General features: G+C 50.2%; 1 protein-coding gene across 2 annotated transcripts in view; it reads left to right on the forward strand.

The window, feature by feature from the left end:
- RGS10 (regulator of G protein signaling 10) overlaps nt 1–26,531 on the forward strand; it is a 36,400-nt gene that overhangs the window by 6,391 nt on the left and 3,478 nt on the right. For both annotated transcript variants that reach the window (XM_079137172.1, XM_079137173.1), the window contains exons 2-4: nt 5,878–5,996; nt 7,068–7,154; nt 17,066–17,209. In XM_079137172.1, coding sequence (XP_078993298.1) covers nt 5,878–5,996; nt 7,068–7,154; nt 17,066–17,209 — 350 coding nt within the window. The remainder of the gene's footprint in view (nt 1–5,877; nt 5,997–7,067; nt 7,155–17,065; nt 17,210–26,531) is intronic.

The following is a 26,531-nucleotide window of genomic DNA, read 5'->3' on the forward strand; positions in this document are numbered from 1 at the left end:
CTAAAATACTTGACTTGGGGAAAATGTGCAGGTTAATAGCAGAAATCCAAACTGGAAGCATTCAGCTCTGCTGAGTGTTGCAGATGCCTTTCGAGTATGGATTTCTAGGGAATTAATATCTGGAGAAAGTCTCAGATGTGACATCATAGCATCTGTAAATAATGCATTACAAAATAGGCTGTAAGCAACTCGCCCAGGCAGTGATGCTACACTAGTCTTTGAAAAAAATGGCTTTTACCAAAGTCAAACCACAGAGAACAGCATAAATGTAAAGGGAAAACATATGTACATTGTGTTTGTGTGCTAGAGGATTCCACTCTGGTCTCATAAGACCAGAATTGGACCCAGTTTTCTGTCTTTTCCCCAGCGTAGTTGTTATTAGTCTCTTGAAGGCATTGCTTTCTGGCCTCTCCCAGTGTGAAGATCAGAAATCAAAACCAAAAATGGCCAGGCACACTGGTGCACTTTATTATAATTTGTTCCTAGGGAGGCTGAGGCAGGAGCATAGGAGGATCTCAAGTTCCAAGGCAACCTGGGCAACTTGGCAAGACCCTGTTTCAAAATAAAGTTAAAAATAAAATTAAAAAGGGGTATAGGTCAGTGGTAGAGCACTTACCTAGTATATGTGCAAGGTTCTTGGTTTAATTCCTAATACCTCAAAAAAATGACAGATAAAGTAATGGAGCCCCGGGGGAAGGAGCAGGTACCCTGGGGCTGGCTGCCTGGCTTTGGAGCATGAGTTTCCATTTCCTAGCTGGGTGACACTTGCAAATTCCTGTGCCTCAGGTTCTTCATTTGTGAAGTGGCGATACTGTTAACCTCATGAGTGTTTTTGGAAGAACTGAATGATCTGACGCAGGTAAAAAGTTCAAAGCAGAACCTGACACATGGTTAACAACTTCCAAGCTTTAAGTGTTATCTGCTGATGATAGATTAATCTGAAGATAAATTTACTGAAAAATTAGTATTTGACATGCAAAACCTTGAAGAACTGAAGTGCTTTAAAGAGCCTGAGACCTAAAACAAAAACTCAAAAAACCCCAAAACTTGTTCATTGCAAAATGTTTTACAAATGGACTAAAAAGAATAAATGGAGGAGGACAAATGAAAACAAATGTTGTGACCAGCGGCTCATCATTAGCACGAGGGATCTAAGAGAACACGGCTGATGTTTTCTCCACCTGTATATTCCAAACCTGCTTTCTTGACTAATCCACCCAAGTGCAAATTTTTGTCAATGAAAAAGGGTAAAAGAGTATTGGAACTTTCTGGATCTGAGGGCCAGGAATTGGGCAGTAGTGAAATCTTGCTGTTGTTTTAGGGCTAAGTTCAGAAGTCACCTGCTTGCTGTTGAGGAAGGTTATTTATTTCTCCTGTACATCGCTGGACTGAACATTACCTTTAAAGTGAACCCGGGAAGCTTAGGAATCCCTGACTTGGTGTGCTTCTGAAAATAGAGGAAGTCTGAGCAGTGGACTCTGAGGGACAGAAATGGCCCCAGGTTCAGGGCGATCACTAGAGCAGTGCCCGATGGAGTGGACTGAGGTTGGGGATAGTGACTTGGAAGAGAGAGACCCTTGATTTGGAATGTGTCCCTCAGAGTTCATTTGTTGAAATGCAGTCCCCATTGGGATGTCATAAGATGGTGGAAACAGCTGGGCACAGTGGCACACACCTGTCACCCAGCAACTCGGGAGGCTGAGGCAGGAGGATGGTAAGTTCAAGGCCAGCCTCAGCAATTTAGTGAGGCCCTAAGCAACTTAGTGAGACCTTGTATCAAAATAAAAAAAAAAAATAAATAAAAAGGGCTGGGGATGTGGCTCGGTGATAAAGTCCCCTGAGTTGAATCCCAAGTACCACAAAAGAAAAAAATAAAGAAGGTGGAAAACTTCCTGACTACGGTATTTAGAGGTGGGGCTTTGGGAGGTGGTTAGGGTTAGATAAGGGCAGCAGGGTGGAGCCCCTGGGATTGAATCCTTGTGGCTTTATAAGAAGAGGGAAAGAGACTAGAAGATATACACATGTGCTTCCTGTCTCTTGCCTTGTGGTTTCCCCAACTTCTCAGGACTCTGCTGGCAAAAAAGGCCATCACCAGGGGCAGCCCTCTCAACCTTGTACCTCCAGAACTATGAGCCCAAGCAAACCTCTTTTCTTTATAAAGTAACCTGGCACAGATATTTCATTACAGTAACAAAAACAGGCTAAATACAGATGCCAAGAAGTGAGTGGCCTTTGGAAATGTGGCTCTATCAAGATCTGTCTACAGGATAGCAATCATGGAGGATTTGAAGGGGAGGGAACATAGCCAAAAGCCTTCATCAAACTTGAGAGTCAGCCTGGAAGTCTCGGAAAAAATTCAAACTAATGTTTCTGGGGAAAGTGAAAACATGAGAGTTAGCGAGTGTACGACTTCTATGGGCAGCTCTGGGGCAGAAAGTGGGTAGAAGACCAGAAGGACTTTTCCAGGGTGACAAAGCCAGGAAACCAGTAACCATGGCTACTGAGAGAAGCTTCCCGTTGGTGTGCTTTCTATGTCATCCCTAAAAATTCCATGCTCTTCCAAAATGGTCTCAGCTGTAAGTGTCATTTCCTTACTCTTGATGCAGGAATGGGAGCTCAGGAGGGAGCAAAATAAAGGGCCCATCTGTTTTCTACGTTCCAAGGGACCCTGGGGCCCATGGTGGTGATCCCGCTGGGGACAGCTGCCTTTAGCTGGAGCTCCCAGTGCTGGTTCCTTCCCGCGATTCCTTAGCTGGGTCCTCTGGGACAGGTCACGTTTCCCCTCTGGACTTTTGATTCCCAGTCTGTGAGGAGTGAGACCAAATTCGTGGGTTTTGAGTTATAAAATTTTTTGTTCAAATAAAAGCTGATGTAGAAATCTAATATGCAAAAATGATTAGAATCTGTATAAAGGTAGTGGTCAGCCATTGTGGGCAGTGGGGCCAGCTGTCTTAGCTCTACTGGCACCCTACAGGCTAAATGGGAATCCACACGTACATTGATACGCAGGATAGCAGGGCAGTGAACCGCCCCCCCCCCGCCCCCCTGTGGTTTGGACTCTTACAGAAAAGAAAGCTCAGGGTTTTAGAATCCGTTCAGACCAAAGGCCAGAACTCTGCAGCTCCAGGGTGGTTCTGCAATGGCAGCAACAGCCCGAGGCTGTTCCTGGAACAGTATCCTGTGTGTCTGGTGTATTTACTTAAGAGAGGATCTGCTGAGGAAGTGAGTGAGCCACCAGACTGTATTCTCTGGGAGAAGAGCAGAAGAGTGAGTGAGTGGAATGCTTGGCAGAATGAAGACTGATGTGGACATTTCTTAAATTTGGCCTTTGGGAAAAAACTGTGTTTAGGAGCTTGCCATCCCAGCCAGGGACAAAGAAAGCAGGGAACTCATTTCATATCCACGTGCTGGATGGGGCACTTTAGAAAACCATCAAGTCCATTTGGTGATGTGGTTCAGTGAGTTCTCTTATTAGAGGAATGGATTTGTCCCACATAATGGATTCCTCTCTTATGTATTCCATCACCAATGAATATTGAAACACGGTCCCTGCTGGATTTGTAGTTATGTTTTATTTTATTCAGCCCAAGGTGCTTGGAGGTAGAGTCTTAGTGGATTAAGCAAGTAATGCATATACTTTTCATCCAAATAGAATATCAAGTATCCTTGAAGCTGCTTTTATTAAGTCCAGTGTGTTTTGATGTGAATTTTCTACATAAATTTTTTTTTTTTTTTTTTTTTTTTTTTTTTTTTTGGTATTGGGGATTGAACCCAGGAGCACTTAACCACTGAGGCACATCCTAAGCCCTTTTTATTTTTTTATTTTGAGACAGGGTTTCACTAAGTTGCTTAGGGCCTTGCTAAATTACCAAGGCTGGTCTTGAACTTGAGATCCTCTTGCTTCAGCTTCTCGAGTCTCTGGGATGACATGTGTGTGCCACCAAGCCCCACTACAAAAAGATTTTTAATGGAATGATCCCCTAGCCATTTGCAGTAATTCATATTTATAAGACTCTTTCATTAATCCTTTAAAGTACTTTGCGTCATTTATTTCCTGTTTTTGATGATAGTTATACTTTAAAATTTTGCTTCGTTGATTTCTTAATTAAAATGGTTTATTTTCTACAAACTTTTCTTTCTAGAAACATGTCTCTAGCTTTTAAAAAAAAGTCAATAGGGAAAAGTATTACCTGTCATTATCTCAGGAAAGAGGAGAAAGGAACTAACATTTGTTGAGAGCTTGCTGTGGCCCAAGTATGCCGCCAGATCCCTGGTGCACTTCCCCTGTTGACACACAGCGATGGCAGTGGTAATGGGGTACCTTGCAGCATTTCAGTACCGTGTATGATGATCAGTTCAGGCAGTTGGTATATCTACCATCTCAAACATTTATCATTTCTTTGTGCTGGGAGCTTTCAAAATCCTCTGCAGTAGCCATTGTGAAATATGCCATTAGTGCTTCCTTTTTGAATCTGTAGGATAACCCTAGAGATCAGGGTTGTACTCTGTCAGAAGAATTTTGCCCAAGGTCTTATAGTTTGGATCGGCCAAGCTGGGTTTTGAGCCTGAGTCCATCCAAAGTGACTTCCAAGTGACTTTTTCTTGACTCCAGATTCTGTAGATGGAGGCTTGTTTGTGCAGCTGCTTCCTCCTGCACCTGAGTGGCCTAGGTGCATTAGTGGAGGTCCCTTGTCCTCTTTCCTTTGGTCAAGAGAGTAATAAGGACTGAGAATGTTGCTCAGTGGTCGAGCACTTGCTTAGCATTTTCAAGGTCCTGAATTCCAGCCCCAGTACTGAAAAAGTCAAGAAAGGCAAGATTTCACTGTCTCCAGTCAGTCGGTGGAAGATGTTGGAATGCACATAAGGAGGTTACCAGGAAACTTAGGCCTCAAGGTCAGTGATAGTTAATACAGTGTTTTAAAACATCAAAATTACGTCAAAAATATTTATGATGAACCAAATATCAAAAGTTTAAACAAAGACCAGTAAGTTAACAGTGGGATGCTGAGCCATATTGGAGCAATATTTTCTAAATGGAAAATAGGGAATAATGATCCTATCTTGGTATTAAACTTTTGGTATTTTGCTCATCACAGATTATTTTTTACATTAATTTAAATTTTGAAGAAATCACATGAAACTAGGTTCAGTAGCACACACCTGTAATCCCAGCAACTAGAGAGGCCGAGGCAGGAGGATTGCAAGTTCAAGGCCAAACTTGGCCAAGAAAATGAGATCCTGTCTCAAAATAAAATTTTAAAAGGGCTGAGGATGTGGCTTAGTCTTAAAGTGACCCTGGGTTCAGTCCCCAGTTAAAAAAAAAAAATACACGAACATATTTATCTTGTTGTCTGAGTACTTTGGCCACTTCTTTGATTTTGCATCCTCACACTCATCCGGGTGCCTTCTGCTCCATGCTTTTCTATGCTGGGCAGCAAGCTAGGAGCTGGTGAATAGACAAGATGATGATATACAGGAATTTTCAGATTAGAGGGAGTCAGTCCCTTGAATAGCCAACGACGGCTATTCATAACTCCACACCATAACGACGGCTGCCCGCAGCGGGTAGGGGAGCAGTTGCTGCTGAGCCCTGTTCTGCAGGACGGCTGGAGTGAGACTTGAGGACTGCCTGCGAGCTGGCCGGTGGATGTGTCAGGAAGTGGCCAGCCCCTCCTCTGCTGAGCCTCGGTTTTCCCGTGTGCACAATGGTGGAAATACTAGCGCCTGTCTCACTGGAGCAAGTTCATTGCGTCAGGCACCTAATAGAACCTGGCGTGCAACTTAGTGTATGCGGACCGTGGTGGTGACAGTGACTACTGTGTGCACATGAACAGCAGTGTCCCTGGTCCCTGACCATGTCTGAACTTTGCTTTGTAGACATCCATGACAGTGATGGTAGTTCCAGCAGCAGCCACCAGAGTCTCAAGAGCACTGCCAAGTGGGCGACCTCCCTGGAGAGTCTGCTGGAAGACCCCGAAGGCGTGAAGAGATTCAGGGTTCGCCTTTCTCATTGCTCATTGGGGTTGATGTGATGCGTGAGGTGTAGATGGGTTTGGGGGGAAGCAGGCCTATCTTGAACACTGTCCCAACTGGAAAGTTAGAACTTCTCATCTGTCATGGCCATATTGACAGCGCTCTCACAAATAGCCATGGCGTGACACTGAGGGGCACATGGTCTGTCCCTGGTGTTCATAGGGTGGGAGGCCATGGAGGAAAGGTATTGAGCCCACTGGTGGAGTCTGTACATAAAATTTGCAGCTCCGGGCTGCCTTGGAGGTGTGGTCTGGATGTCTCTGAAATGTCCTAGAGACAAGTGTCTTTAGAGAAGAGAACCTCCAAGAGGGCAGACCGATGGGTACTCTCAGGACCACCTAGAAATGACTTTTTCAGCCAGCAGACCTCTAGTTGGACGACACATGTGAATTTCGAGAATGGGCCTCAGCAACGTCTGTCTTTGAGTGTTGTGCCAGGGTGCTGTGGGACCCTGTCAGGGAGGGAGTGGCAGGTTGTGCCAGGGCTCCTGGGTCCCAGACACAGGCCTGTGAGCACCATCTGATGTCAGGGAGGCCTCCACTCGGCAGAACAGAACTGCCGGCCACGCACCAACTCCCCAACAGCTGCCGAAGGAAAACACACCTCCAGCTTAAAATAGTCATCATTGTGGTGTTTCAGACATGCTTAATATGTTTTCTTTTCTTTTGTTTAAAAAAAAATATGGGCCTGGTTTGGGAGGAATGTACTTTGTTTAAACAGTGGCTGGAAGGAACTAATACATCTTCCACTTTAATTTACTTTTTGGTAATTTATTGTCAGCTTAGAAACGCAAGTAGATTCCTGCTTCATTTTTACTCTTCCCTACAGTGTCAAAGCCATTAAGGTCAAATGCATAGGAAATTCTAGCTTTAACATTACACATGCTCTTTATTTTCAGGGTGGAGTTCTCAAAGGGTAAGGAGCCAACTTCATCTGTTGAATTTTTGCCAAATCATTCCTTGAAGGAAAACACTTTTTTTTTTTGTTTTTAAGTAGAATACTGTATGATATATTTTTTTCTTTTTAATCCATAGGAATTTTTGAAAAAGGAATTCAGTGAAGAAAATGTTTTGTTTTGGCTAGCGTGCGAAGATTTTAAGAAAATGCAAGATAAGAAGCAGGTATTTTTTTCTACTTTGTGACTATTTTCTTGGTAATTTTTTTCCTTTATCTTAGCCAGTTACAATTGCTTTCCCATAGATTTTGAAATTGCCTAAAGAAGCCTGATTTATATTAGGCTTGGGGAAAAAATGTAAGCTTCTGATTAGGTATCTTATGTTGATCAAATATTAGTAATTTGAAAAAGAGAGTTGATCCACATTGCAATGTTTTGGTGTCGTCCCAATGGACCAATATTTAGAGTAAAAATAATGATTTATGTCCTTTAGGGTTTGCCACTGTGTATATGCTCTTTTTCTTCATGAATAAGTCTTGAGGATACTTCCCCAGAGTTTGCCATGTTGGCATTTTTTGGACATAGTGAAACGATCAGCAGAAGAGTAGTGATCAGAACACAGCGTTCACCAGGTGGATTGTCAGTTATTTAGTGTTTCTTTATGAAGCCCTCGTGGTTGGTAGACACCCCATGTGAGAGTGTCTAATGCATCTCCCAGTAGATGTGTCTTTATTGAGTGTAGCCTTTAGTCCCCCACGCGGGCTGCATTTTCTGCCATTGAAGACTGGGTGTGAGGGAGGTGGGGAGATTTCAAAGGAGGCCTTAGGTTGGTGGGTTTATGAGACCTGGTTTATGGGGCTACCAGCTCAATCCTGCAGGGGCCAGTGAGCACCATGCCGGGGTGAGGCTGCTGGCCTGTGGCTGTGGGGCCCGGGTGGCTTGTTTGGGGTGTTTGGGGTCTGTGGCCGGCAGGGCTTCCTTTGTTCTGTCCCCATGAGCGCTCAGGTGTTGGCTTGCCCACTCTCCTTCCCGGGATCCTGCGGGGCCTGGTGTCCAAGCTGTTTCTCCTGCTTTTACACCAGTGCAACTTCTTTTCAAGAGAAGCTGACATTTGGGTTCTTATGTGAAACCATCGACTTTAAATATTGAAATTCATTTTTTAAAAATTTAAAACCTCGCCTGCCCAACAAAACATCTCCATGTGCAGATGTGGCTTGTGGACTGCCAGTGGTTGAGCCTCCATCTCCAAAAGCCTGAATTCAGGGGACCAGCCGCCACCATTTGTGGTCCTCTGCTTGGAAGGTGCACAACACTGGTTTGTTCTGAGTGAGGCACTTCTAAGCTCAGGCACGTTTTCCCCAAGAGGGAGCAGTGTGGCTTCCCTCTCCGCCTCCTCTGGAGTGACCACTACCGATTCTAAGATGGATTGCCCACCGGGCAGGGCTTTTGCATCTCCTGGCATTTTCCTCCTCTGGACAACTCTGGCTAGAGCATCGTAGGTGGTGAAAGGATTCAGGGGACGTTAGAAATAAGGTGAGAGGGCGCACTTTGGACAGGTAAGATTCAGGGCAGGAGGACTCCTGGTCCTCCTTTGTCCCCCACACCCTGGACAGGGCCCAGAGCCATCAGTACCTGCTCGCCTGTGCAACAGAGGTAACCAGCCTCACTGTAAAAGCCTAGCTCGGTGTGAGGGCTGAGCAGTTGCCCATTGTTCTTGGGTGTTAGGGCCAGCCCACCGCTGCAGTGTAGACGAGGAAGCCGAGGTCCCCCGAGCTGTGGCAAAGCTGGACGTGAACCAGCACTCAGGTTACCCAGGCATATGGCCTGCTCTGTGTGTGTCAGTTCAGTTGAAGTCACCAAGACCTTGTGGAGCACCTGCTCAGCCTCAGGCATCCTGAGAGACCCTGGAGGCACCTCAGGGGTGAGCTAGACAAATGGCATTGGAGAGCAGACCTCTGTAAGTGTGTTGAGAGTAGGAATGGAAGTGCGGAGCCTGTGGGAGCCCCAGCAGTGGGCGGCCAGTGGGGTCCCCCAGGGGGAGTGACTCAAAGCTGAAACCTGAATTGGGGGCTGGGAAGGGGAATAGTGTCCCTGGGTGCAGGGATGGCATGAGGGGAGACCAACCTTGTAGGATGACCAGGAAGTGGAAGGGTTTTGTTTGAGGAGGTGGCCGGGGACAGGTGTGGCCACACCTGGGAACCTGGGTGCCAGGGTACGGAGGGCACCTCATGCCAAGACCCGGGAAAACCTCTGTAGGACTTCAGTGTCTATGGAGCAGGTGTAGTGTTAGGTGGCACTGCCTGTCCACATCCTACAGGCATATAGAATAGGGCCGCCCCTTTTCCATGCCCCCATCTGGTGCCCATCATAAGCCTGGAACGTGCCTGACGATTACTTCAGTACAGCAAATGCCACCCTCACCTGCCAGCTGCCTGAGAAAACAGCGGGTGTTGGGAAGGACAGAGGCATCAGTGACCCTGGGCTGTCCGGGCTCAGTGTGGCTCATTGCCTTGAGCCCCTCAACTGTTCCCGTTCAGGTGCAGGCGTGTGGTCTGAGAGGTCAAGCGCCGCTCACCTAAGGCCACCCAGGGTGTTGTGCCAGGACGCAGACCCAGCTCTCTGACTCCAGGCTGTGAGGTCTCTCGCCTGTCCTGCAGCACGGGAAGTAAAACTAGGGAGTCAGCTTGAGTCTCTTATTTTCAGAAGCGTAGGAGGATGCAGGCGCTGGACTTGGCCTAACTGAATTTCGCAATCAAACTTATCACATCTGGCCCAGCAGGGAGGCCGTGGGAGGGTTTATCTTAGCAGTCAACTGAGGCACTTGTGGGGTTGATGCAAATCTCGATTTTGCCTCCGTCATTTCAAAGAGAACCTTGTCGGGTCTGTTTTCATCCTTTGGCTCTAAGCATGCAGCTCTCCCTGACTTCAGATATCTTGTATAACTTAGTTGTTGGTCGCCTGGGTTCTGTCTTTCCCTCTGTCTGTGGCTCCATCTTCCTCCCTGTGGTATACAAGCATCTCAAATCACACTGGGCCACAGTGCGCTGCCACTTGTACACTCAGGCCACTGGCCCTGGGGGCTCCACAGGCAGCAGGCCTCTCCCCTGGCCCTGCAGTCTCAGCCGTAGCAATGGACTTGAGAGTTGGGCTCACATCCCATCCTGCTGAGGCTTTGCTCTCCAAAGCACCAAACAGCTGCCTAGCGCTGGGTTCCCACTGCCTTCCCTGGTCCGTACTTTGCCACCTGACAGGTAGGAAAAGCAGCCCCCTAGTTTAGTAAGGTCCTGACATTCTACATTTATTGTGGGGGATACTGGGCACCTAGGAAATTGAGAGGGTGACACCTCCCACTCCCTCCATGGGGTCCCTTGTTTGCTGTCCCTTCCAGGTGTCCATAATTGGCAGTCAGCTCCCAAAACCACGCTCTCCGGTTCAGTTTCTTTATGGTTGACCTTTTTTTTTCTCTCAAGTGCCTTTTCTCCATGAGTTAGCCTGTGAGATGTCGTTAGCTTTGAAAACAAACCAGCATGTATGTCCTATCAGATCTCAGGAGAAACTCTAACCAGGTATTGTTCTTTGGCTACCCTGAGTTCATTCATTCGTCCGTCAGTCAGCACACGCATGGAGCCTGTGTGGCCAGGATCGGAAGGGATTTGGCAGCTGGTACAGATCTGTGAAAACCACACCGAGGGAGGGGGTGGGGCAGGGTTCCTGATGATGACAGCTCTGAGGGTGACCCGCACTGGCATTTAAACATAACAGCACTTTGCATCTTAACAGTATTTTAGAGTTGGCAGAGTTATGCGGGTTCCTGTGGCGTGGGTTCTTTGTATCTGTTTTGTTTAATGCTATGATTCGATCTCATTCCTGGGTATGCTTTTGGGATTTATTTATTTACTTTTTGTGGCACTAGGATGAACCCAGGGCCTCATGCTAGGCAAGCACTCTATGTAAGTCCCCAGCCCTGAGGCTTTTTTTATTAAAGTGTCGAAAATTTCAGAGGTGACACATGCTCCTTGGAACAAACATGTTCATTCACTTCACAAGTGGATATGATAAGGAGTCATTCTCTTTCCTCAGCATTTTCCGGAGCTCACTCGGCCTCTGGTTTGGACGTTCTTTCTGGCCACAGCCTGTGCTATGTGACTTTTGTCTCCCCCCCACCCCCACCCCATACTGGGAGTCGAACCCAGGGGAGCTCTACCCCTGAGCTACCTCTCCAGTCCTTTTTATTTTTTCTTCTATTATATACAGCGTCTTCCTGCTGTAGCTCAGGGGTTGCTTACTTAGATCTCTAAGTAAGCATTTTTATGATGAAGAATGTATTGCTTATTGTTTGTAAAGAGGTGATTAATATTGCATTTTTCTTTCTTCTTTTTTTTTTTTTTTTTTTTTTTCCTGGTGCTGGGGATGGAACCCAGGGGTGCTTTTTCACTGAGCCATATCGCCAACCCTTTTTATTTCGCAACAGGGCCCCCTTAGTTGCTTAGACTGGTCTCAGACTCGCCGTCCTCCTGCCTCATCCTCGCCAGTGGCTGCGATCACAGGCGCCTGGCCTACGTTTTCCTTCTAGGGCCCTTCTCTGCTCTCCCAGCGTTCGCATTCCCCACTGGCCCACAGTGCTGCCAGGTCGTCCCTGAAGTCCTGCTTTCTGGGGGGACAGCTCTCTGACTTCTGCTCCCACCCTCTCGCTTCCTCTGCCACCACAAGGGGAAAGGCATCCCTTCCCAGGATCTGGATCCTCCTCTGCTGCGTTGTTCCCTTGTTTTGGTGGCACACAGCCAGCAACAGCTGAGAAGGGGACCTGGGCAGCTGGGGACTGTGGAGCGACAGTGTTGGTTTTGTCCAACTCTCCCAGTTCACTGAGGTGTAGGAACTCTGGGCTGCAGCTCACTGGGAACTTTGCAGGCATGGTCACTTCTTGGCCTGTTAGCTAAGCTCAAATTTAGAGCTTTGAGGACATTGTCCCACTGTCGGCACCTTCTTTTTTTGCGGGGGGCGATGGCGGTACTGGAGGTTGAACCCAGGCCTGGCGCATGCTGGGCGCTCGCTCTGCCGCCGAGCACATCCTCAGCCCTGTCCCCTTGTCTTTAGCTTTTAAGCGCCAGCATTTTAGGTATAAGCTGTTTTGTTTTGCTTTTTCCCCCTCTGGACTAGTATAGGATCTGCTTTTCATTACCAATATTCTCAAACAGGGGCTTGGGAGGGGCCAGGGTCCTTTCATTTCGTGGGCTCTTTGTAAAGCCTTGGAATATGGAAATTTATAGTTCTTGGAAATGTTCTTATGTTATTGCTATTATTTCTATTTTTTTTTTTTTTTATACCGAGGATTGAACCCAGGGGTGCATTATCATTGAGCTATATCCCCAGCCCTTTCTATATTTTGAGACAGGGTCTCACTAAGTTGTTTAGGACCTTGCTAAGTTGCTGAGGTTGGCCTTGAACTTGCAGTCCTCCCACCTCAGCCTCCCGAGTTGCTGAGATTACAGGTGTGAGCCACCATACCCAGCTTCCACTGTTTTTTGTTTTTGGCTTTTTGTTTTTTAAATAACTTCTTCTATTTTCTTCTGGTCTCTTCTCTTTCCTCTCCTTTTCTTTCCTGAGACCGAGTCTCATTATGTTGCCCAGGCTGGTCTTGATCTCCTGGGCTCCAGTGATCTTCCCTCTTCAACTGCCCAGTAGCTGGGACCATAACCAGTAGTTGGCACCCCCTAACCTGGTTCTGGTCTCTTTTCCCAACCCTCATCCCTGGACTGAGCCTGTAATTTTATTTATTCTTTCCTCCTATCTTTGTCTATTTGGCTTTTGGTTCCTGCCTAAGGTTTCAACTTTACCTTCATTTTTCTGCTTTAGTTTTTGTTTTCTCCAGACGAGGTCCCTCTGGTCTCTTCCTGGTGGGCCACTGGCGGTTGTGTTTACCCGCTGGGTGGGAGAGGCGTGCTGGGTGTGTTTGGAGCGTCACTGAACCTCCTCCACTCTGCTGAGCAGCGCCTCTGCACCCTCCTTCCGGTCTCTGTCCTGGGTCTCCCCTTAGTTCATTTCTTTAGAAAATTCCAGGCTTCAGGGGGAAGGGACAGGGAGGCGGCTGGGGCTCTTGGGGTTGGAGGTGGGGTTCAAGGACCTGGGTGACTAACATTTTCCTTCTGCCACCCTCCCGTCCCTTCCATCTGGTGACCTGATGCCTGAACCCTGAGTCGCTGCCCTTGGCCGGGCCTCTCGTGGCCCCTTCCAAGCCCTGCAGGTGCCTAGGTGTGTTCACCTTGCTATCTGCCCATCATCTGTTCCTTCTCCAGCCTCCTTCCTTTTCCTGGGCCAATTCTCAAAACTTTTCTTGTACCATTTATTCAGTACTTTCTTTGCCTCCTCCTGTTTCTGAAACCGACATGAACACAGTTGGTGGCTTGGTCCCCCAGTGCCCTTAACACGTTATCTCCTGCGGTGTGCCTCCAGCGGGGTGTTAGGGTCGAAGAGGGGCAGGATCCCGGGGGCTGCATTCAGGGTGAAGCGAGCAGAGCCAGAAAGCATAGAGGCCCAGTGGGTGTCGCAGGGCGTCGCAGGGTTTCCAGCGTCCCGGAGGAGAGGCTGCAGGGCACTGACTGGAGGGACAACCCTGCTCTTGGTGGAGGGTTTGCAGTGTCTGTGGGGCATCCCTGGCCACGTCACTAGGGATCAGTTGGCACATGGGCTTGGGGGAGAATGTTGGGCCAAAACCTTGGCAGAGCACATAGTTGGGGGACCCCAGAATTTAGGGAGAGGAGAGAGGGAGAAGAGCCCAAAGAAGATAGGAACAGAGAGGTGTTGGAGGATCCTGAGCCATTGAGAAAGGGAGCTGGGAAGATGAAGGTAGGGGAGGCTGCAAGGCTGGGGGCCGGTGGGAGGCCGGAGACTGCCTGAGCTGGCTGGCTGGCTGGGCCTGGGAGGGACTGGGGGGAAGAAAGGACTCCAGTGCCCACTTTTCTTTTGGGATGTTTCCACAGAAGTTGGGGATGTGGGGGCCATTAGTCATCGGGATGTGAAGTCAAAGCAGATTTTTATTTTCCTAGTGGGGAAACAGAAGCATGTTTCCTGAGTGAGGGAGGGGAACCCACGGACCGAGCCACATCTTTCCAAGTGCTGGGCGACTGAGCGCTTTGCTGTCAAAGCTTTGTGGAGGGTGTTTCTGGGGCTGATAGTGAAGGAGTTCTCCTCTCCTGAGCAGGCACCGGCTGGGGGCACGGTTCGAGGGCCCACCCTCCGAGTGTATGCAAGCAGAAACATTGCCAGGCCTGGAGGAAAGGCCCAGACGGCAGAATCTGAAAGGCGCTCGCCTGGGTGCAGACGCTGCCATCCACGGTCCTGAGCTGGTGGCCCAGGCTGGGTCCTTTTGCAGCACCTTCTGGGTGTGTTGGAAGCTGGGCACGTTAGGTGTCCTCGGGGAGGGAGAGGCCCTGTCTCGGCTGGGATCTGGTATGTTTCTCAGGACCATGGAAGAGAAACTGGCCTTCTTTTCAGGTCCATGACCCCTCCAGGGTGACTCTCCTATTCTCATCCTGACAGCAGCTAGAATAGGGTTAACAAAGCTCTGGAAAAATCTACCAAGATAGCTCAAGTGACTGGTTCTTCTTTTGTGTTCAGTGTTCTCGGCCTGGACAGCAGGCCTTCCCGTGACTGGCTTGTGGTCGGCGGTCTCGGGGCTTCCCTTTTCAGTCATGCTTCCTATCCTGGCCCAGATAAGCTCTGCTGCTCGGCCATTCCTCAGTGCATGCTCCGTCCGTGGCAGGGCAGCAGTTGTGAGGCAGGTTTAGGACTCCTGTTCTCAGACACTCAGGAGGCGCTGCTGGTGGGTGAGGGGAGGGCTGCTGGGTCCTGGGGCTTGTACACCTGCAGGCCGGCCACCTGTTTCCTGCCCTGCGGCCTGCTGGCCCCCACCTCAACCTCAAGCTGCTCATTACCTGGCTCTTCTTTAGAACTGTTTATGAGAGCCTGGATTTCCTCAGGCAGTGTGTGCACATGTGTGTATGTGTGTATGCACATGGGTCTGTTGGTGTGTGGTGTGTGTGTGTGTGTGTGTGTGTTCTAGGGGAATGGAGTCCTCAAATCATTCTGCTCTCAAGCCTCTGCATGGAGTTTGCTATTCTGACAGGCTGAAATTCTACTTTTGTGAAGCAGCTGTAAAACAGGAAGTGGTTTTCCAAAAATGTTCCTTCCCGGCAGAGCAGGGGGTGATGGGAGGGAGACTCGTGGCTCCATAGAGCGGATGGGTCTTTGAGAGGCACAGAGATGCTGTTCTCCCTGGGCCTCGCTGATGGTCCCCAGACCTGTCCTTGGAACATCCATATTTACCTTAAGGGGCTCTTTGTCTCTGAGTTTGACAGCAACTCATTATTTATGTTGAGAGTCAAGAAAGAGCAGACGCCCGAGCTTGGGGTCGACCCCTGCCCGGGCGGTCTTTCTGTAACCACTGGACAGGCTTGCTTTCCCAGGGGACTCTGGTCAAGCCTCAGCCCAGTGGGGTCTTCTAGCCTCTGGAACCACAAATGTTCTTTCCCCCTGTTTTCAAACATCAGTTATGGAAGACTTCTGGTGGTTTCCATAAGACCAGAAGGTTTTTGACTTTTCTAAGCCAAGTTCTGCAGCAGGCTCGGAGCCCCAGGAGGCTCTCTGGAGAGAAAGGCAGTTTTGCAGGCCCCGCTCAGCTCCCTTCTCTCCCTGGCGAATCACAGCCATGAGGCTGAGAGTTAGAGGCCTTTCTGGGGGGCCCTCTCTGAGGGGAAGGAGATGCCTTAGACCTGATGTTTGGAGAAATGCCGTCTTTGCTGCAGGTGAGGCAGAAGCACAGGAAGTCTCCTTTCTCTGAAAGAAAATAGACCTCTCAGGGGAAGTCCCCAGGTCTGCAGCCTCTACCACGAGGCATATTGTTTTGAAGACAAAGTACTTACCACGAAGCGGCTCCTTCCCATCAGGGAGTGCTCTGCGCCAGCCACAGTCGGGTTTGGGTGCAGCCGGAGTGCTGATGTGTGGTCACCTTTGCATCTCCGCTGTCTGACTTCCGTAGGGCTCCGGCTTCCTGGCAGGATTGTACTGGGGACTTCAGGGTGGGCCGTGGGCGAGTTACACCCTGCCCTGGAGGCTGACAGGCCACACACCCTGGAGAGGTCGCTGTGCCTCTCAGGCAGGGAACTGAGTGGAACTGAAGGTTTCGGAGCCACGTCCTGAGTCTGCCCGCAGGGCGCCTCTCCTGGCCCTGTCCTCATCAGGGAAGGGGCTTACGGGAAATGGCGCTTTGCTGGATGTTCAGGGGTCTTTAGCATAGCAGGCGCTTGATCCCTGGTGGGCATGTGCGCACCGTTTAACTTGACTTCTTTTATTCGGTGCTGGGGATTGAACCAGGGCTCAGGCATATTAAGCATGTGCTCTACGACTGAGCCACACACTCCGTCCTTCACTTCTCTTAATAGTGGTTAAGTGTACTTAGTACAAAACTCGCCATTTTGACCATTTTGGGGAGTCTCACCATACCATTCCAAACATTTAAAGTCCACACCTCTGTGGTGTTGAGTATGTTCGCCGTGATGTACAGATGTCACCACTGTCTAGTTCCGGTACTCTCTTTCTCACCAGACAAAAACGCCATACCCATCAAGCAGTCACCCCCTGACTTCAGCCTGTGGCGACCACTAGTCTTTCTGTCTCTGGATTCACCTATTCTGCGTAGCTCATGTGAACGGAGTCATGTAGTGCGTGTCCTCTCGCGTCTGGTTTCTTTCACTTAGCATGATGTTTCCAAGGTTCATTCGTTCATCGTAGCATACTTCAGTGCCTCGTTGCTTCTTGCGAATATCCCCACGAGCCCTGAATCTGGAGGATTTATCACAGGATGGTCCTGAAGGGCACCGAGTGCTCACTCTGGGTCAGGGTGCTTTCTCGGCATTTCTGAATGGTTAGCGTAGAGATTCTGTTAATAGGAGATGCGGGCACAGAAGTACAAGCAGGGCAGAGGGTGGGCTGGGCTGCCACGAGCCCTCCCAGGGGCTCTGGAGTGGCAGCTGGAGCTCCTGAGGCTGTAGCTCCTCTGAGCCTGGCCAAGGGCAGAGCAGGGACCCAGGCGGGGAAGGGCTGGGCCTGCAGGTAACAGATGGGCCCCTCTGTCTCCTCCAGATGCAGGAAAAGGCCAAGGAGATCTACATGACCTTTCTGTCCAACAAGGCCTCATCTCAAGTCAATGTGGAGGGGCAGTCGCGGCTCAATGAAAAGATCTTGGAAGAACCACACCCTCTGATGTTCCAGAAACTCCAAGACCAGGTAATCCGACTTCCCTGCCGGCACCTTGAAAACCCACATTCAATCCAGGCTGAGGATTCAGTGCAGCACAAATGTCAGGCTCCCTGGAAACGGTCTCATCGAGATGGGCAGGCTGAGGCTCAGAGGGGCCCTGGCTGGTGAAGGAGTGGGGGCTGGATGGTGGGATGCTCCCCCAGGCCCCGTTACTCTCAGTCTGCACACTGTTGAACCAGCAGGGTCTTCTCTGCCGCCTCAGCCCAGATGGAGGGGAGGCTGGGGCTGTTTGAGGAGCCCACGCTGAAGAAGCAGCATGTGGTAACCACGGAAGGACAAACTGGGACACCCGTGCAGAGACTCAAGGTGGCAGGGCACCTGCCGATGCTTTTGTGCAAACTCCAAACTGCTGGTGGCCCAGTACGGCATGCCAGTTTACAGTGTGGCTCCTGGGTCACAATGACAAATTTAATGTTTGGCAGATATTCCACTTAAGACAGGAGTAATTAGGCTTCAAAATGGACCTGTAAAGGGGTAAACCTTAAGTTTTCTGGCAAATTTCTTATGAGAAATACGTGGTACTAGATAAAGGGGATGAGATCTTAGATGTGAATTTACAGGTGAGACTGTTCGTCTTGCTCTGAAGGGTTTCAGCCACACACGTGGACAGTGGCACACAGACCCGTTTCACACTTCTGCTGGCCCCGTCCTTCCTGAGGAAGCAAAGGTCTTACCTGGCGTGGTGGGTGGGGACCAGCTTCTAGCCTAGCTTGGCGGACCTCAAAGTCGGGCAAGCCCAGAATCCCCTGAAGGATGTGTTAAAACAGAGGGCCCCACCCCCGGGGTGGCACGCAGTCCTGAGGGGCTCAGAAAGGCAAGGACTGGCTCCCTGTGAGTCCCCAGGTGAGTTCAGGCTGCAGGTCTGTGGCTGCAGTTTGAGAACCACGGACCCCATCTGTGTGTCGCTTGGTCTTTTTTGATCACCTGGGTGTATACAGAACCCAGAGTGTGTCCCACATCCAAGAGGCCTTATCTTGGCTCATCGTCAGATGGGAGAAATACACACACATAGGAAGAAAATTAAAATGTAAGAAGTAACTTGAGAATGTTTTCCAGTTGACATAATGGTAAGTACGAATTCCATACGAATTTTGAATCAGATTGGGATGTGGAAAAAATCCCTCCTCCTGGGAGTATTATTAAGGGCCTCTTGGAGATGGTGATTTGGACCATTGGGAAGGATGCTGTGGATATAGATTTGTGGAGGGAAAGGAAGTGGAATGCACTGTAGCCACATGAAAATATCTGCCGCCATCTGAACCTCAGCATCTTTCGTGAGCTTCCTAGGGTACTTTATTTATTTACTTACGTATTTTTTGTGGTACTGGGAATAGAATGCAAGGGCTGTACCACTAACCTACATCTCCAGCCCATTGTTATTTATTTATTTATTATTTTGAGACAGGGTCTTGTTAAGTTGTTGAGGCTGGCCTCAAACTTGAGATCCTCCTGCCTCAATCTCCTGACTCACTGGGATGACAGGCACATGCCACTCACCATGCCTGGCTATTCCTAAGATGCTTTTAAAGTGCCGCCAGGGTCGAGCTCCTCAACTGACCCGTTTTCTAGGTGTTCTCAGTAATAGCAGTACCTGTGAATAAGGAGCTGCCCCCAAGCGTGACGCCTCACTTGGCATATATTGGCTCACCTAACCTCCAGTGAATATTATCGTTCCCGTTTTGCTGACGAGGAAAGCGAGGCTCAGGAAGAACCAGTGGTCCTTAGCGGGACACCCCTCGAGCAGTAGGAGGTGCTGGAGGCTGGGTTCACTCTCGCCTGCCTGCCTCCCAAGGCTGTGCTCTCTTTCCCACCCTCATGGCCTGTGGGATCTCCCAGCTCCTGGGCAGCCTCTCGCTGCTGCTCAGAGGCCCCTGAGGCCCTGGAGCAGAGCAGGTGGAAAGGCCATGGGCACAAAGGCGACCCCGCTTCCTGGGATCACAGGGCAAGGCAGGAGAAGAGGAGAGGGGTTGCTGGGACTCTGGTGGCACCTCGGGCTCCCAGATATCTACGCACAGCCCAGCAGAGGCAGCCACTGGAGGACACAGCTGCCACAGAAAGGTGGAACTTGAGGGAGAGAGGATGATATTTTTCTTTCTATTCTTTTACTTTTTCTGCACTACTGGAGATTGAACCCAGAGGCCCTCTATCACGGAGCCTCAGCCCCAGCCCCTCTTCAGTCTTTTTTTTTTTTTTTTTTTTGTGGTTCAAGATGGTCTCATTAAGTAGCTGAGGCTGGCCCTGAACTTGTGATCCTCCTGCCTCAGCTTCTTGAGTTGTTGGGATTGCAGGCCAAAGAAAAACTTGAAAAACTAACTTTTGTCTACCTGGTTACATCAGTCATACCTGCTCATCAAAAGAAACTGGAAACTAAATTATACTGAGGGGAAAACCTGTCATGAGTCCATACTGGAGAGAATCACTAAATAACACTTGCTCTCTAGATGCCCCACAGAAGCACCTGGGACGTAATGCGGCTCAACTATTGAATGTGAAGGAAGCTCCTCGACACCCTCTTTTAAAAATTGTTCACTGGGGAGGGAGAAAGAGGCACTAATGATGCCCCTCAGGCACCACTGGGTGGAAGCAGGGTGCAGTTGTCCTGTTCCTCATGTCCTCAGGGTTGCTCCAGGACCCCTAGCACACCAAAACCCAGGTGCTCAGGTCCCTTATTGCCAATGACGTAGTCTGCATTAACTGCCAGACTCCTCCTGTGTGCTTCGAATCATTGCTAGGTCGCTTATAACAGGGAACGCAAGGCAAGTGCTGCGTGAATCGTCACCCCGTATGTCTCAGGAACAAGGAGGAAGAGTCTGCACGTGTCTGACACACATGCATTTTTTTTTTCCTGAATATTTTTGTTCTGCGGTTGGCAGAATCCACGGACGCAGAGGGCTGGACTGGGAACGTAAACTGATTTCCCAGCGAGTCCCTGGGAAGGGCCCCTGGGCTCTGGTTCACTTTGGAAAACTGCCTCTCAGGAGCCTGGCTGCTAACTGTCAAAATGCGACTCAGCGCTGTCTGCGATTCTTTCCTCCCAGAGGCCCCCACGAGGGCCCTGTTGTCCCAAGTGAAGACTGAAGGTGAGGGAGACAGGATTGGAACCCAGGAGTTCACAGAGCTTTCAAACGCTCTCCGTGGCTGTGGCTTTCCTGAGCGCTGCTTGGCTTGATGCTGGAGTTGCCCCAACAGGCTGTCTTCCATGCTGCTTCCAGCCCCGTCGCCAGGAGGGCTCTGGGGCCCCGCTTCTCATGGTGATGTGGCAGTGCCCGCTGCTCTGGGGCTGCTGGTAGGGTAGCATGGGCTTTGTGGGGCAGACTGGAATCTTGTGAATGGGAAAACCCTCCCTAAGACCCGAGGTCTCTGCACCCTGTTCAAAGGAGAGCCTCATGGCGTCTGCTCAGGTCCTGCTAACTCTGGTTTGCAAACAGTCCTAACAAGTTTTGTTCTGCAGAGCAGCTTTCAAGGGCCCGAAGAGGCTTGGAACAGTGGGCAGTGAGAAAATGGTAACTAACAGCCAGCCCGGAGACAGAAAGCGATACTGAACCCAAAACCACAGCACAGTGATCGGGAGCCAGAGCATGTGGGAGCCCCCGACACCACACACCACACTGTGGCCTCCCTGTGCTGTAGGAAGGTGATGTGATCCGGGAGCCTCATGACCCCACACCATCAAGAAAAGTCGAACTATAGGCAGTGTATTGTGTGAAGACTGTGGTGTACATTTTAATAAGCATCTCATCAAAAGCCACATCTTAGGAGAGGTTTGGGGCTCAAATCTTGGTTACCTGGAAAATTGCTATCAGCAGAGATATGCTCTGGTTTAATTCACAGATGTGGCCCGGCAGATCCCCCCTACTGCTGGCGAAACTGGAAGACAGGAAGCGGGTGGCAGGCCTGGCTTTGGTACTTTAACCCAGACTCTGGATGCTGCAGAGCTGGTTTCTTCAGTGAATTTGAGTTCCCTATGGGTCTTTTTTTTTTTTTTTTTATACTTTCTTTCTTTTAAAAATCCACTGGTGGGAGGTCTGCTTCGATTCTGGTTCTTTCTAGTTTGTGGCTTTGTTTTTTCATTCATTCCTTTATGCTCCCAATATTGATTGAGGTCCTATTACGTAGCAGGGACTGAGCTAAGAACTGCACGTGAGTAAGGACATTGGCTCCTGTCGGTCCCTGAATATAGACGAGGATAAATGTGAAGAAGGAGCTACAAGAGCCCAGAGATGGCCAGGCATGACAAGGAGGGGCTGCTGAGTCTGCTGGTCCCTGGAGGGACCGCTGAGACCTGAAGGACAAGGGGGCAGGGTCAGAAGACCTGGGAAGCAGGACTTCCCAGGGTAAAGCAAGTGCAAAGACCCTGAGGCAGGCAGCTGGCATGTTGGGGACATCAGTGTGTGGGGTATAGTGAGAGATGGGGATGGAAGCTGAGTTGGGAGGGATCGGACGCATCAGGCCTTGGGCCTGTGGTACCATTTATTTGTGGGGATTTTGAGTGGTGGTTATTTATAGGACCAATCAGTTGGACTAATAGGGTTTGATTCTCTTGAAAGCTGTGCCCCTTGGCTCTGATACCCACTCTGGCTGTCCTGTCCCTACCAGCTTCACAAGAGAGAGCAGATGACTTGGTGTACAGCTGTTTCTGTTTCTAAAAAGTCAACTATGAACCCTGATCTCCTGACCAAGGCTCATTGTTTGGACTAGGTGGCCTGAGCCCCAAGGCCTCCTCCCCGACCCCAGCTTGTCCCTTCCTGGATGCTGAGCTCAGATTCACCGTCATGTGTCTTAGGTTGGCCCTCAGCACCAGGAGAGGGGAGAGGTGGCTCTGACCCCAGGTTCTGTTCCTTTGTGTGGCTTCTGTGTCCCCGTCTATGCTGTGGGGCTGTGGCAACGTGGCTGCCTCTCTGAGCTGTGCTGCAGAGCAGCCTATAGGAACATTCGGTACCTCAGTCCTAAAGTCGCCCCTGGTTGTCACACCCTTATTTCTTTGATCTGAGCTCCCCTCCCCCAGCTTCTTTGACTTCAGAATTCAGTAGCTGTGTGAACCTGGGCAAAATGCTTCTCCTCTCTGTGCCTTGGTTTCTTCATTTATGAAATGGGGGATCCACTACGGTGATTTGGGGTGCAGTATGGTCCCATCTGAGGTGCCTCCTGCAGTGCCTGGCTGCAGCCAGCCCCCCGTGACGGCCACTCTGTCCTCTGCAATGTACTGGGAGCTGAACTTCAGGCAAGTGGATGGTTCTTAACTGGGGGTGATATGGCTGATGTGGGCCAGTGTCTGGGGACATTTTTGGTTGTTACAGCTGCGACAAGGGTGCTACTGGCAAATAGTGCAGAGGCCCGGGCTGCTGCCTCACTTCCTACGGTGCACAGGATGCACCCCGAGAATTCTCTGGTCCACAACGTGGACGGTGTAACCCTGGCTCCACACTGGCAGAGTACACGTGCCCCACCCTCCCTGTGCCTCGGGTCCTACCTGAGAAGCAGCCAATAATGTTCACATCCTTTTTTTTTTTTTTTTTTGATTCTGGGGATTAAACCCAAGGTGTTTAACCACCGGGCCACATCCCCAAATCCTTTTTCTTTTTTATTTAGAGACAAGGTCTCACTAAGTTGCTTAGTGCCTCACTAAGTTGCTGAGGCTGGCTTTGAACTTGTGATCCTCCTGCCTCAGCCTCCCGAGTGGCTGGGATTAGAGGCATGGGCCACCACGCCCAGCTCCAGGTGTTTTTGGTTTTTTTTCATAGTTGTAGATGTACTGCATGTCTTTATTTTATCCGTTTATTTTTATGTGGTGCTGAGAATCGAACCCAGTGCCTCACATCCACACGGCAAGTGCTCCGCCACTGAGCTACAGCCCCTGCTCTCCGTATTGGTTTTTGACACCTTGACAAGTTCAGGGAGACGCCTTCAGTTCCCGTGATGCTTTTGCGGGGAGGTCTGTTTGACTGTCAGGTTGTTTCGTGGAAGGAGGGAGCTGGCACCTCGGCCTGTGGAGGTGCTTCACTGGTGGGGGCTGCTGTGCCTGCTTGTTGTCATGGAGTGGGACCTGAGCCCAGGGCCGCTTCCTGTCACACCGCTGACCCCACGACAGCCACTCTCCACCTGAAGCAGGACTCTCTGGAAACGTGGCTTCCCGCCTTTGGGGTCTTGCCTTTCCTCCCGTCTGGGGCACCATCTTCCCTTCATGGCTGCTATGTGGCACTGTCTTTGGCACTTAGCCACCAACCCTCCAGCTGCCCTCCTGCCCACATTCACCTCCTGACTGTCACGTCCTCCTTTGCTCCAGCCCTGGTGGGTTCTCGGGTATTTCCTTCACTTGCTGAGACTCTGGGAGTCCGCCACAGCGCAAGGGACAGATTAGGCACAGCAGGCTGCACGCTGACAGCGGCAGTTCTTCTGGCCCCTTCACCCGTGTCCTGCTAACCAGCATGGCTGAGAACTCCACAGACGGTTGGAAGAGGCCACCCAGGAGCCAACTGAGTGGGCACTAGCCATGCATGAATCATCTTGTTACTGTGTCTCTTGGAATTTTAAACAAATTAATTTTTAAAATGAGTTTGACTTGTTACATTGGCACAGCATCGTTGCTAAGAAAGAAAAGAAAGTTCGTGCAACCCAGGAGGGTCCAAGTGCAAAGTGAAATCTTTCAAGCCTGCCTCTTGCTTCTCTCTTGCCTCCCAGGAAGTCCACCAGGTTGTCTGTCCTGTTGGATCTGCTCCCAGCATTTAGGAACTGGAGCACCGAAGTCTGCCCAGGCCTCAAGGTCGTACCACAGCAAAGATGTGAAACAGAATTTTGCTCCAGCAAATTTCTCAGCACTGGCTTACACAACCCTCTTCTCCAAGCCCCGGGTTTGAATTCCACCACAGAGCTGGGTCTGTGCCCTCTGGAACCCAGGGTGACTTACAGAGGCAGATAGGTCTGGTTCATTGCCAGTGGCAGCTTTTGATCCTCACCTCCTCTGGCCATGTAGGAGGATAGGGCAGGTTGGGAGGGAGAGGGGTGCTCTTTCTTGTCCTGTAAACTTCAGAGACCCCTCACCTGCACTTAAAGTTGGCCTGGCTTGCCCTTACTGGGCTTCAGGACCGGTCCTGAGCGGGACCAGGAGGGCTGGATTCAGGTGGCTGTCTCAAGAGGAAGTCCTCACCCTCGGAGGCTGAAGGAAAACATTTAAAGGCTTAAAAGGCTTCGGTGAGGTGCAACGCTCCTGGCCACATCCTTGGCAGACAAAGGAACATGAACAGGGCCCTTGGGGCAGTGTCATTTCTCTGAACTTCCCTAGAACCCAAGAAGTGAGAAATAAGCGCCTGTCTCATTGGCATTGCTAAGGAGGGGTGGAGCAGCTGTGGGTGGGGAGGAGGGGCTGCCCGGCCTGCAGGGTCATTTGAGTCCACTTCCTTCCCCCCCCCCCCGGGACCATGGCCCGAGCTCCCCTGCTTGGCTGCACCCCTGCTCCTAGGCCGAGGTGGTGGCCAGAGCTGGGATTCAGGACATCCCTGTCTAAGGTGCAGGATGACATTTGTTAACAAAGATCAAACCAAGCCCAGAAACAGCTGAGCCAGCTAGAAAACAGGTTGTGATTTTTGTTCAAATGGAAGAAAAAGTGGCTCCCACATCTACACGTGTCCCATGCCTCCTGAGAGGTGGGGCGTGAAGGAGAGCATTTGAAATGCTTTTAGATTTTTTTTGTAACTTTAAAATGGTGTGCAGGGGAAGACCAGTGAGAGCGTGCTGGAAGAGCACTTAGCTCTCCTTCCAGTGGCCAAAGGCAATGAGAAAATGCCTTCTCCCCAAGTGTAAGCCCGAGGTGTCACTGGGCTTTGAATTTGAGTATCAACTCCAGGAAAAAGTGCCAACCTGCCCCACGTGCTCGGCTCTGCTCCTACGGGCCTGGGCCTTTCCATTTCTCCCAGAGGCTCAGACTCCACGCATGCCCAGCACCCTCTGGGGTGTTGTTTATCTCTGGTGGGCATGTCTACAATGAGGAGTGCTGTCCAACACAACAGAACCTTCCACGTGTGGCCCACCCTAATGCTTGGGGACGAGGGCTGACCTGAGCTGTCTGTCATTTGCGGTCTGTGTCTGCTCCTGCCTCAGAGACGGAGAGTGGTCTGCATCTTGGTGTGGGCAGTCCCTATTTGCGACTGGCTTATGTAACCTTCAGGTCCCCGTTGATTCTGTCAATCACCCCAGGGCCACAGATAGAGGGGCTTCCTCCTTTCTACTTCCTGTGTGTTCACATGGCTGGGAAAGTATGTCTGTAGTCTAGGTATGGGGGAGAGAAGACACATTCTAGAACTTCAACTGCTTGCTGCTGCTTTTCAGCAATTTGCATACAAAAACTCGACCAAATTTTTGAAGCAAATATGAAATCCTGTTAAAAAAAACTTTGTGCGTTGAAAGATTATTTTTTTCCCCTTGTGTGGGTTGAAATAACCTGGCAGAGGGTTTTGAAGAGAAGGGAGATGCATTTTTCATTTAGGTCCTCTAATGTACTTGTCTTCTGAGAGGTTTTAAAATATTTATTAGGCTTGACATACAGCGAATCGGAGCAGTGATGGAACATTGAGCCCCATTCTCTGTTGGGGGGAATGTGCTTCCGTGGTCGGGTCCTTTCCTGGAGCAGTCCGTTATTTGGAACAGTCCAAGGTCAGAGCGCTGTGTGGATTTTTCCTTGCAGAAGGGCGAATCCCAACCCATCACTGCTCTCTGAGATTTGGGGTGGGCGTGGCACCTGGTAGGCTAATGGCCCTGTGCTGGATAATGACCCTGCATGCACTTGGACAGGGAGGCCCTCTCCCTCCCCTCCCAGGCCCACCTCTAGCTGCCTGCAAGATCCCAAGGCTGTGCTGCTGAAGTTTACACTGTAGGCAGGCAGCTCACAGATGTGGAGCTGCCAAAACTTGCAACCTTTAAGCCACAGCTGGCTTGGCCAGCAGGGAAAAAAAAAAAAAAAAGAAAATGCAGAAAGCAACCCAGCCGCCAGTTTGAGTTTTCTGCTTCACCGGCTGCCCGTCCCTCAGACCCGCCATCTACTCTGGCTCCACTCCGATGCCTTCTGCCCACCTTGAGTCTCAGGCTGGCGTGATCTCCACTTTCCTCTCTTCCCTGCAGACAATTCAAGGATTCGTATGGTGTTTGGGTGGTGGTCGCAGTTCCCCTCCGGAGTTCTGTTTTGGTAGAACCATCTGAGACCCCGAGGGCAGCCTTTTCTGCCTGAGCCAGAGTGGGATGAGAGGTTCAGTGGACTCCATGAGCTCCCCAGGGTGCGGTAACACGTGACCACAACCTG

This window comes from Sciurus vulgaris, assembly GCF_902686455.1.
Source record: "Sciurus vulgaris genome assembly, chromosome: 4".
Taxonomy (NCBI): domain Eukaryota; kingdom Metazoa; phylum Chordata; class Mammalia; order Rodentia; family Sciuridae; genus Sciurus; species Sciurus vulgaris.